This window comes from Eurytemora carolleeae, unplaced genomic scaffold, assembly GCF_000591075.1.
Source record: "Eurytemora carolleeae unplaced genomic scaffold, Eaff_2.0 scaffold5, whole genome shotgun sequence".
Classification (NCBI taxonomy): Eukaryota; Metazoa; Arthropoda; class Copepoda; order Calanoida; family Temoridae; genus Eurytemora; species Eurytemora carolleeae.
The window spans coordinates 353,154-366,174 of NW_019396741.1; the positions used below are offsets into that span (position 1 = coordinate 353,154).

General features: G+C 30.6%; 1 protein-coding gene across 1 annotated transcript in view; it reads left to right on the top strand.

Moving 5' to 3' along the window:
- LOC111708062 (neural cell adhesion molecule 2) overlaps window positions 1-13,021 on the top strand; it is an 84,914-nt gene that overhangs the window by 29,807 nt on the left and 42,086 nt on the right. The window contains exons 6-12 of the mRNA XM_023481314.1: window positions 1,332-1,395; window positions 7,931-8,012; window positions 9,184-9,256; window positions 9,738-9,799; window positions 10,711-10,841; window positions 11,418-11,468; window positions 11,714-11,804. Of these exons, the coding sequence (XP_023337082.1) occupies window positions 1,332-1,395; window positions 7,931-8,012; window positions 9,184-9,256; window positions 9,738-9,799; window positions 10,711-10,841; window positions 11,418-11,468; window positions 11,714-11,804 (554 nt within the window). The remainder of the gene's footprint in view (window positions 1-1,331; window positions 1,396-7,930; window positions 8,013-9,183; window positions 9,257-9,737; window positions 9,800-10,710; window positions 10,842-11,417; window positions 11,469-11,713; window positions 11,805-13,021) is intronic.

Below are 13,021 nucleotides of genomic sequence, written 5' to 3' on the forward strand. Positions count from 1 at the left end.
TCTAACAGCATTCATTGTTTAAAGTATCTAAGGTCTACACAATTGGGTTAAACAAAGGTATAGGGATTAGAAAATCAGAGTTTGTGGCAAAGACTCAATTCCTTTTCCGAGCTTTTAGCTCATATGTTTGAATTATAATTTAGGTAACTACTAGCTTACCTAAAACTATATTAACTACTAGCTTACATATAACTATGTTAACTACTAGCTTACGGTTACAATTTTAACTATTTTTCCCTTTAAAGTCTACACACTTAACTTAGAATCTGAAAACCAAACTAAGAACAATTCCATGGCTCTGCCGAGTTCCCCAATCAAAATTTGAGACAAATCGGTCCAGGGATTACTGAGTTATGATCGGTAAAACAAACAGACAATCAGAGATTACAACTTTACATTACACAATACACATGCATATTGTATACTAGACAGAGAGCCATCCTTACACATGCATATTGTATACTAGACAGGGAGCCATCCTTACACATGCATATTGTATACTAGACAGGGAGACAACCTTACGCATGCATATTGTAAACTAGACAGGGAGCCAACCTTACACATGCATATTGTATACTAGACAGGGAGCCAACCTTTGGAATTGATCGGACAGATCAACAGATAAACAAACAAACAAAGATTACTACTTTTATATATTTAGATAAATTGTAAACAGTGTTGTTTGTTTACAGTAAAACTAGTGCTGTCTAAAACTGTCTCGGTAGAATGTAAATAAACTTTCTCCTCTCTCCTAAATTCTGTAAAGACATCCGTGCAAAGTTTTATTTTATGAAGGTTCAGCTTCTGAGAGAGATTTTGTATTACCCTAAAACAAATTTACTGGGAAAACTGTAGAGGACGAAAGTTCAAAACCGTTAATTTGACCTAAATCAGGTTTAAAGCATAAGCATAACCTAGATCTTTCATCCCCTGCATTCTGAATGCACAACATTGGCCTTACAATCTTAAATATGTAAACAACAATATATTCATTACTTGCATCGAATGTAGTTGCTATAAAGTATTTAATTACTGCTTATGTACGGTACTGCTTGTAGTTAATCATTTGTAACATAGGAAATTTGTCAAAGAAATTCTTAACTTATTTTCAAAAACTGAAAGTTATGAATTTTGATTTTTAAATAAAATTTTAGCACAAAAAATAATTAAATAGGGGTATTTTCATAAAAATAAGTTTATCCCTATTTTTTTTATTTTTCTTTGAGGGAAATTTTATATATTGGAAAAAAGAATTTTAAGTTTTAATAAGCTTAAAATACATACTTAAAATTTCCCAAATTTTTTAAAGTAATATATTTTTCTTATTTTAGAATGACAGCGGAAATAGAACCAGCAACAGGATCAATATCTCTTTTCATCAAAAATATTAAAAAGGAAAACAACATATTTTCAAAAATGTGGAGGATCCACAGTTAACTAAGCTAGTGAAGTGGGTAAAATAGGCCTAGAGGCCGGGTACTGTAAAAAGTCTGGTCGCACCATATAAGTGAAAACTGAAAGTCAGTCATCAAAATTTTAGACGACCTCGACTTCAAAGTGTCACATCGCCTTGACTTTTATTTTCACCTCACCAACTCACTTATACTTTTTTGTAGCCCAAGACATATTCAATTTATAAGATTGCAAAGCGCTTGTTTATAGCTTTGTTTTAAAAGAAGTAATTGGTAAAATATTGCTCGATTTCTGCGTGAGAGCATGACCATCTTGGTTTGCAGTGTATAGGGGCGGGGCGGTACTTGCTGGTCGTCACCAAGGTCGATCCAAGGGCGCAGTCCAGTTCGAATTCAAATAGACCTTAGTCCACCATGGATCTGAACATTGCATAAAAAATAGTTTTCATGTTAAACATTTTTTAACTCTTTTGATTTAAACATTAAAAATTAACAGAATTTAACACTTTTCAACTAAACACACGGAGTAGATATTGATAAAGGTTCCGTAGACTAAGTACAACAGGCAAGCTGGGCACAACTGTACAGTTATAGAAAAATTGGGGTCGTTTGTGATCGTATTCTTAAAAACAAGTTATTTTTACATTGCTTCCTTTGTTTTTTTATTTTTGTTTACATTTTAGGGGGAAAATATCTATCTATCTCTCAGATCATTTAGTATTTAGTAATTAAAAACAAACCGTGCAGTATGTGTACTGTATGAACCCCACTTCCTCTTGAAATCAAGGTTTCGTGATATGTAGTCTGTGACTAAACATTATTGATCTGATAACAGGGGAGGATACAGGGGGGGGGGCGGCAGGACCATTGCACCCCCTGAGAGATTCAGGGGGGGGGCGTGAGATTTCAGAATAGCTTCTCAGTAGCACTTAAGGGAAAGAAAACCTAGTGCAAAACAGAATAAATATGTATCTTAACATTTTTTTTTCCCCTGCGGCGCGTCTTTTGCTTCCTAAATCTGGATTTTTTGTTCCGAAACAAAGCTAGCACCCCACTCACTTGAATCCTGTATCCACCCCTGTCTGATAAATGTTTCAAGGTTATTGTTGTGACTCGGCCATGGCCCTTTTATGTGATGACAGTCACCTAAAAAATATTTAATTTTTTGATGTCATAGAAATGTTAATAAAATCCTTAATCCAGGATTAGAGTTCTGAAGATGAAAAAACTGGGAATCAAGGTTTTCCTAAAAATATTTCCTAAAAAAATAGAATTGGAAATTTTAGGAATAAATAATCCTACAAAGTTCATTAAAACATTTGAAAAAATCTGAATTTGAAATTTCAACTGCGTTGTTAAAATTAATCCCCCGGTCCTTCCATAAATCTTCAAAAAGGCATATATATATACTTTTCAAGTTCAAGATGGATCAAATATTGAAGAAAAAGATTAAATAGATATTCAAATTTAAAGGATTTGGTTTCTTTGGAGTTTAAAGTTCAATAAATCAATGAAAAAAAATCTTTGATAAAATAGAATTCATATGTTATATGCATTTTATATTTGAAAACTTCAAATTTTAGATTTCCTCTTCAAAGATCTAATTAATTTTAACCCTAAGGAAAAGTCAGACTGCCCCTATTTCTATCCCCCCCCCCGGAAGACTTATTTCTGTATTTGCCGTTGACATATTTTGCTTTGGATACGTTGGGAGAAGATACATTGGAAAAGTTGCAATACAGTTACTACAGACTTTAGTTTTTGACTTATGTCAGAAGAGGTAGAGTTCAAAATAATTCATAAATTTGAATTATTATGCTTCTAAAATGTCAGGAAATTAATGCTTGATCAAACAGCAAACTCATATATATATATATATTTTCTTATTTTTCATTTAATTATTAAACTTTCCTGTACCTTGTATTGTATTTACCTAGATTATATAATTCCTATGATATAGGGATGGACAGATTTTACTTTTTTGCTAACAAGGAAAAAAATCTTAAAACGATAGTTTTTGTAAGGGTTAACATTAATTATATAAATTAGGTTTTAAGAGGAAAAAACAAAACAATTGTTTTTGATATGATCGTTCCGGAAAACGATAGTTTTCATAACCATTATATACAGAAATGGAAAAACTATCAAATTGGATTGAAACTTATCTTTTTGGAATGAAAACAATAGTATTGAAAACGACCGTTTTGAAATAAAACTACCGTCTTGAAATAAAAACTATTGTTTTGGAGTAAAAACGATAGTTTTTAATGATAGTTTTGGAATAAAAATGAAAAATATAGCATCTTCAATAAAAAATAAAAATTTGATAAAGAATATTTGTTATGGTTTTGTCCTTTCGTTTTTTTTTTTGTTTTCAAAAGCTTAAAACTAACATTTCCCTAGTTTAAACAATTAGTCTTTTCTAAAGCAAATTCTAGTTAGTTTTGAAAAATACCAAACGAAACTAAAAATAATCGTTTTTCCTATTGTTTTTGAAAATTTTGCCCATCCCTAATTATATAGTGTGTATACTACACTATATTCTATTTATTTAGGGATATTACTCTAATAAAACTCAAGGAAAAGGGCATAAAGCAAAGCATAAACATAATGGAGAGGGAGGGGGGGCACAAGCATACACTTAATTAAAGGGGGTATGCACTAACTAAGGGGTAGCCACAAATAAAGTAGAACCAAATACTATTTAAGTTTCTTAGTTTTCGACTAAACCCACAATGTCAATACCTACTTGGAAAATGGACATGTTATTTATTATTTTTAAATCGAAAATTTTGTGATTTGTAAAATTTGGACCCACAATTTTTGCCTTTTTAAAAAAAAAGATTGTTTGGTAAATAAGAGTGCCATTGAATATACTACATTTTTGCATGGACAAAAATAATCAGTTAAAATCAAGAAATTGAGACATAATGCCAACCTACCTGCAGTGATTGCATTCGGTACAAATCAATGATATCGGTATGTATCCAATTATGAAAAATAATAATTTTAAAACTTTTGTCTTTCATTTAAAACAGAAAACATTTATCCAAGCCGATTGAACATATGAAAATAATAAAAATAAATTGGGTGACAATTTCAAATACCAAAGTCTTATGAATAAGGAACAAGAACAATCAATAGCTTAACTTTCCCATTTAAAACTTTTTCGTTCCTCTGTCTAATGAAGAACATCTGAATTCAATTATGACCCACCACGAGATGATGATGATGATGATCAAGGATCTAGCCGAATTTACAACACAAAAGTTCTGACTAATGGTTACTCTAGTCATGTTCAAAGCGAGACATAAATTAGGCTTATTAGGCTTTTACACTTCAGCTGTCTCATTAGTTTTATTATATTAACTGACAGAATACTAAAAAAGCGTAGAAAAAGTAAAAATTTGTTTAAAAGGTTGCTCTATAAATCCTTGATTAAAAGAAAATCTAAACATGTTCTAAAAGGAATTTAGTGTTAATTCAAATAGAGGGTTACCTAAAGTATCGTTGGTAATCTTGAAGAATAAAAAAAATAAAACTGTTTGAATATATAACCTGTAAATATGTTAACTAGGAGAAGGTAACATTTACGGATATACTGGTATGACATTGTGACCTCGTAGCTCGTCTAGTTTAGAGTTTATTCACAAGTAAAGCCTATTACATTTGAATACATATCAGAAATTCAAAAAAATTTGATTCTTACTCAATAATTCTTCAAGAAGAGGAGTTCTAATTAAAAACATTGCAATTTACTTCAGTCTGACGTGATATATTTATATACCCAGTTCTACCTTCTGTAACAACATAATTACATTATTAGTTGGGCAAATACAGTAATAATTCATATAATGCTTATTATTGTATAATATAATCAAACATTTTTAGTGTGCAGCAGCTGAGGTAATTCAAGGTTTAGTAGTATTACCATAACAATAATTATAAACCACTGCACTTTTATTAGCATAAATAACTAAGATTTGATCACAGACAGAAATCTTACACTTTTGGAACATATCTCACAAAAGATAAAAGGTTTGCAATGATAGCTAAAGGAGCTTTACGAGGTTGCAAAATTGTAGCATAATTCCATATTTGTTCACATGTCTTTATTAAAATAAGCTTTAGATGTTTTGAGCATTACATTATATGTTATGGGATAAAAAGTCTTATACAAATCTGTTTACTTCTATCAAGCTATTTGGAGAAACAACTTGACTATAGGGTTGTATTTTGTGTTTTTCATAAAATTGTGTTTTTTTTATTAAGTTCTCCAACTTGTTTAACTTAAAGTATGTTAGATTTCCTACATTGTAATTCTGACAGTTGTTAAATGTGGTTGCAGAATATTTGCATGGAAACATTTCTTGTCTTTTTTGCAATGTCCCAAACGTGAAATCTTATTTCCATAATTTCAAAATCTTGTATCTAGTAAAATATTTTTGTTCTTAAAGGAACTGTAAGACTTAATTTTAGCTTTAAAGGTGCTCTGAAACGGAAAATATTTTTGTTCTTAAAGGAACTGTAAGAGTATAATTTTAGCTTTAAAGGTGCTCTGAATTTTCTGCTCAAGTTTTTGAGTTTGCAACAATTATGCAAGCCAATTTAAATATAGATTGCACATAATTAAAAATAAAAGATTTTTATAAAAATCTGGTTGGATCAATAAAACCTTTCAAATTCATTATTCAAGAAAATACAAATTAACAAAAGTAATAGATTAAAAACAAAATACTTTCTTTGGCTGAAAGGGTGGGGGGATTTAAAATTTTAAAATTTCATTTTGTTTTTAATACATTGCCCCCTTTTGTGAAAATAAAACCTTTACATTCACTGGACAACAGATCCACAAACAAATTAAATTGTGCAAATTTAGTGCAACATTTTTTTAGCTTTTGTGTAGTAAATAATTGTAATATATTTCTTTGGTCGGTTCTTTCATATAATATAATCAATACTTCTTTACCATTACTGATTTAGGGAATCAATAATTTCAGGACATTTAAGCAATTAAAGGTTCTGTAAAATACTTCAGTATCTTCCAATATATTGACATTTTTTCAAAACACAGTGTGTGAGGGTTCCACGAGATGTTCAGAGACAACATATAGGTTGTTTTTGATCTTTGAAATAAATGTTGCTTATAATTTGTCAACCAGGTTTAGAAGTACAATACATTATCACCTAAAACCACAAGTCCCATCACAATCGACTTTCGTTAAGTTTCGACAATTTTGGTTTAATTTAATTTATTGAAATCTATACAAAACTTCGGTAATATTTAATATATTGAAATCTATACAAAACTCCGGTAATATTTAATATATTGAAATCTATACAATTTCCGCTAATATTTAATATATTGAAATCTATATGAAACTCTGGTAATATTTAATATATTGAAATCTATATGAAACTCTGGTAATATTTAATATATTGAAATCTATATGAAACTCCGGTAATATTTAATATATTGAAATTGTTTCGCTACTTAGCGATTTCCCTAAAGACCTAATATATGTACCGTGTGGTATTGCTCAGGATTGGATCGTAAGACTCCCTTCTCTCAACGCTCTTCATAATAAGAATCCAAATGCAAACTCAAATAAATCCTTTAGGATTCAAAATAGGACTCTAAAGTCCAACCGTAGGGTTAAAGATGGGGGGGGGGGAAAGGGGGCATGATTCCCCTTGGTAGCTATGATCTCAGCGATCCAAAAAATCCTTGAATTGCTGATCGTAAAAGATCAACAAAACTCGCCCACTGTTACACTATATACAAAAATCCGGTAATATTTAATATATTGAAATCTATATGAAACTCTGGTAATATTTAATATATTGAAATCTATACGAAACTTCAGTAATATTTAATATATTGAAATCTATATACAAAACTCCGGTAATATTTGATATATTGAAATCTATACGAAACTCCAGTAATATTTAATATATTGAAATCTATATACGAAACTCCGGTAAAATTTAATATATTGAAATCTATACGAAACTCCGATAATATTTAATATATTGAAATCTATACGAAACTCTGATAATATTTAATATATTGAAATCTATATGAAACTCCTGGAATATTTAATATTTTGAAATCTATACGAAACTCCAGTAGTATTTAATATATTGAAATCTATATGAAACTTCGGTAATATTTAAGCTCAAAAATGGCAGACCAATTTTTGTGAAATGCCAGAAATATGTTTAATTTTTTATTATTGTTTCAAGAATCATAATTGTAAAAGTAGATTGACAAATTATAAATGCCGCAAATTATTTCAAAAATTAACGATGACCTTTAATTTTTACTCTCAACTGTCATGTTTTGTGGGACACCCTGTAGTTCTTTAATTGCCAATTTATTTTACCTTCTAAAAAACAAAATATTTTTAAACCGGATGAAAGGTGATGAGTATATCAAATTCAAAAACAAGGGAAAATGAGATTGTTTGATCTTTCAAAAATACCATGAAAAACATATGTTGGTTTTTGTACATCAGTCAGACGCTGGTAGATATATGTGCATTAAGTCAACCGGCACTAAAACATACTCAAGGACCTACGTGCAAATCAAAGTGTTTGGTTAGTATAAATCTTAAATATTCATCTATATAATAAAGCTCTTTTCTCATATTTATATATATATATATATATGTCAGTTATAGCTGGCCAAACGGCTGAACCAAATTAGCTTAATTTTTTTTGAGAAAACCCTTGAGTAAAAAGTCTAATAAAATGATCAATAATATTTTTTTAATTGAAATTTTTACTCTTTAGTATCTTATAAAATATGAACTTGATTTTTTACCTATGTTGCTTTTTACCTTACTTTATGTTAAGTTAAATCTTCTTTTTTGTGTGTAAAGAAAATGCCACCATAAATCACATTTTCTCTGTCCTCGCAGGCATCAAAGGAATTTGAAATTTCTGAAAATTATTTTTTTCTAAAAATGTTTTTACATGTTAGCATTGAACAAATTTAAAATTAATCTTTGTATTAAAAATGTATTTAAGACTTTTACAAAAGTTTTGATTTTTTTATGCCTATAGACGTAGACTCCAGTTTTTGGAGTGGATTATTCAATTCACAATGTTACCCTTTATGATCGAGCAAGGATAATAGGGATATCACTATTTTTCTTGCTAGAAATTGATAACTTTCAATGGCTGGTTTAAGAAAAAACTACTTGCAGATTATTAAAAAAAATCAATTTAACAATTCCCAACATTTTTATTCAAAATAGGTTGAAGAGTACTGTTGTGAATTGTACATGTCTTTTTTTTAAATGGGGGGTCACTTAAAATTACGTCAACAGTTCCTTTAAAGGTTGAATTCTTTGAAAATAATCAAATATGAGTAATTAGAAGGCTTTTGTTTAATATTTTCATGGGAAAATGAACACTTATAACAAAATCTTGCCTTTAAACTTAAATTTTAATTAATTAAAACTTAAATTTTCCAATTTTTTATATTTGCAATAATGCAGTGAAAACCTTTGATATTTCAAACTCTGTGCTTTACTAGATAAAGTTTGAATATCAAAAATTTACACCATCATGTTGCAAAGATATATTTAGGTATTAGAAAACTTTGCACCCAGTTATCAGTTCCTTTGTTGCTAAGAATAAATGTTCTTTGCCGTTGAAAACTTTTTACTATGATCATAAAAGCTGTTTATTTGGTTTTACAGTCATTATCATTTAAAAAGTTCTAAGTACTAAAGTACCCTGGAACTATTATACTATTATTTAGATGGATTACGATGGCAGGACAGTTCAGCAGTACAGTTGGCAGTTATAAACACAAATACAACAATATTTTGCAGGTTTATTACTTTTCTACTGATGGTATCTTCCAAATTTATTTCTTCCATCATAATTTCCAGAATATAAATACCACCCTCTTCTCCTTTCCCCTTTATTTTCCTTGTTCCACTTCCCCCCTTAACCTTTCCCCCTTCCTTTTTCCTTGTTCCCCTTCCCTCCTCAACCTTTCCCTTTTCCTTCCCCTTCCCCCCCTTAACCTTTCCCTTCTCCTTTCCTCATTCCCCTTCCCCTTCTCCTTTTTGGGATTTTTGGACTGCTTTTAGATTTAAAAAATAATTTTCAAGTTTGAATTTTTTTCTAGATACTTATGAAAAGTAAATTATTTAATTTTCTTCATCTATTTGATCCCCTTAATCTTAACTGTTAGGGGGGTGGGTGGTTGGGGGGGGGGGAAGGGGGGGAAAAGGATTTCCGGAATCGTTACTCTTGCTCTAAATACTATGGAATCACACTTTAAAATTAAATTAAATGAATTTTAAGAGCTGAAGCTACCTATCCACCTAGAATTGACTGGATTCGGCATGATTCAACAGTAAGATCAGGTATTAGAACTAGGGATGGATCATATGCACTTTACTGAAAACAAACTGATAGTTATGTTTAACCACGAGAAAAACGAAAACAAAACCATCGTAGTTATTAACTATCTTTTGAGACAAGAATCGTTTTTAATTACTTTAAAACTGTAATAGTTGTTTTTACATTTTTAATCGTTGTTTCGTGAACGAAATTAGATCGTTTTTGTTTTGTTTTAGACAATCTTTAACTTCATTAACCAATAGTCACTTTACCTTTATTCTTAAAGAATTGTCTTAGAGTGACATTTTCTTTCTTGTTTGTTAGCCTTTCTAACTTAACTAAAATAATGTAAGTATTCTTTTTTAATTAAAACTTTTCAGAGATAGAAGAACAACTCTTTCTTTAACGCCTGTAAAAAATCAAAATTCATAAAAATGACCTTAGTGAGTCTGATTTTTCATTTAATTTTACAAACCACTTTTAGAAAAAAATTCTCAAAGTGCCCAGTCCTAAGTTACCAGATTTTTCAGTTCACCATTTTCTTTTTTCCTTTATAAAGTTAATCTAAATGTTATAAAGTTGTGTGAAGGGTTGGAATACCAATTATTCCTTAACTATGTTGGAAGGATCCAGAGGAGGGAAAGTAAAAGTAATTTGCACTTCAAGATGGGATTTTAAATTCTAACAGAATTTAAGCTTTCCAGAAATAATCTAAATTTAAACAGAATAATAATTATGAGGTTGTAATATATTTTGAAAATTTTCTAGTTGCATGTAACATGTGAAATCAACGCAATAATTGAAAAAGTGTTAATTAAAAGATGATTTTGAGATATAAAAAAAAAATATGTTTTAATGGATATTGCTGTAGATTACTGATAAAACTATCAAGTGTTGAAATCACTTAATATTATGTCAAGAATTCTATTATTAGATGCGAAGTTTTCCGTTGTGCCTGGAGGACTGCACATAAACAGTGTGCAGTCAGCTGATGCTGGAGTGTACATTTGCCGCGCTACAATCACAGAAACCGGTGAAATGGAAGAGCGCTCTATTGAGCTGCAGGTACACACCAGTAGAGATGATTTTATTGTGTACAAACTTTTAAACTGGACAGAGAGTTTTCAAGGTAAGGGAGTAAATGGCGTGAGCTGCAGAATTCTACAGGGGGGGGGGCCCTGTAGAATTCTGCAGCATGACAGGAGCGTTTAAGCCCGGTGTAAGATTTAATCTGTAAACTATACGCCCCTGAACTTAGATTGTATGGTTAGTTACAAATGTTAGAAAATAAACAACAGGTTTTTCTTCTCGTGGTAATTATTTCCACGAAATGGCATTTAATATTGAAGCTAAGTGGCCTTTAATAGACCTTCAAAAATTCAACAAAGAATTTTGGTTTGATTTTTTACAGTTTGTTTTTAGCTCTCTTCTAAATGTTATTTTTTCAATAATGTGTTTATAGGTTTGATATTTTCAGTCTGCAATAAAAATTACAATTGGATTTATTCGAAAATGCAATTCCGGGGACTGGCAGTAAAATGAATTCAATAAATCAACGATATTCGATTTATTTTCCATGCAGTCAACCTTTCTTGTTCTTTTTTGTTCAAAATTCTAGTTTTTATAAATTCAAATTTTCAGATTGGGACGCCACCTTATTGGATTCGGAAACCTAAGAATATTACAGTTCAGGTAAGATGATTTCAGACACTGAAGTAAGACCTCAAGTTTGTTCAATGGATTACAAATTAAACTGGTTGAACTGGGATAAATCATTTAGACCCACCAACTAAATCAACTTAGCCGGTCTAACGTTTGCTGGTTAATAATACAAAAAGACTTTTCTATGAAACAGTTAAGTATTAACGGCACTGTAAAAGATAAAATAAATTGAGTCTTTGCCACAATTATTTTTTAACAACTCTTTGAATTATCAGGTCGGAGCCACCGTTAGAGTAGATTGTTTGGGAGATGGGTATCCTACTCCTACATCCACATGGATATACAAACCTAACCATGATAAACCAGGTATCCTACTCCTGTATCCTCCTGGATATACAAACCTAACCATGATAAACCAGGTATCCTACTCCTGTATCCTCCTGGATATATAAACCTAACCATGATAAACCATGTATCCTACTCCTATCCAACCTGGATATATAAACCTAGCCATGATAAACTATGTATCCTACTTCTTTCACTCTGGACCGTAGTAAATTTGAATTCGAACAAGACCTGCTCAGTTTGTACCGGCCTACCAGATATGAGCGTGTACTGACCCAATCCTATGGTACAGTACGTCGCCCTAACCGGACTAATGTACGACAGGGGTCAATTTTCTTGGCATAGTCCCGTCGGAGGGCTAACTATGACATCTCCCATGGTGCGTTCAGACTTTTTACAATACCCGGCCTAATCCTAGGCCTATTAGAAATCCACCGTGCTTTAGCCTAATGGATATAAATCTTATCATGATTAACCAGGTATCCTACTCCTATCCAACCTGGATATATAAACCTAGCCATGATAAACCATGTATCCTACTTCTGTATCCTTCTGAATATATAAACCTAACCAGGTATATTACCCGTAATCCACTGGGATATAAAATATTTCACAGAAACCGATTGTTTTCAATTTGGATATTTAGATTGAGCGATTGGTATATTTAGGGTATCTGATTGAGTATACTAAGGTTATCTGATTCTGAAGTTTTCAGCTCAATATGCATATGTACGTATATTGATATATGAATAATATGTTTTGATATATATATTCATAAATTGTATAGTAAACACAATTTATCATATAATTATCCCACCATTAATATGCCACACATGAACATACAAATATATATTATCATATTTATTTATTTATAAAGCAGCAGTAATTTTGCATTCAATTTTTAACATTTCAACGTACAGGGGTTTACATAAAAGGATGAGACAATTTTACTGAATTTATTTTTACATTCTTGCAGTTCCCCTCAGCGCACTCAATTCACAAACACAAATTGAAGATTATCAATTTTTAGAAAAAAAGCAAGAACATCTCAATAATTTAGCTGAGCAAGTTTTTAAGCAGAAAGGAAAAAAGGAATCGATTTTCAAGCAGAAAGGAATAGCAGAATATAGTTTTCATGCATAAAGGAATAGCAGAATATAGTTTTCAAGCATAAAGGAATAGCAGAATATAGTTTTCATGCATAAAGGAATAGCAGAATATAGTTTTCATGCATAAAG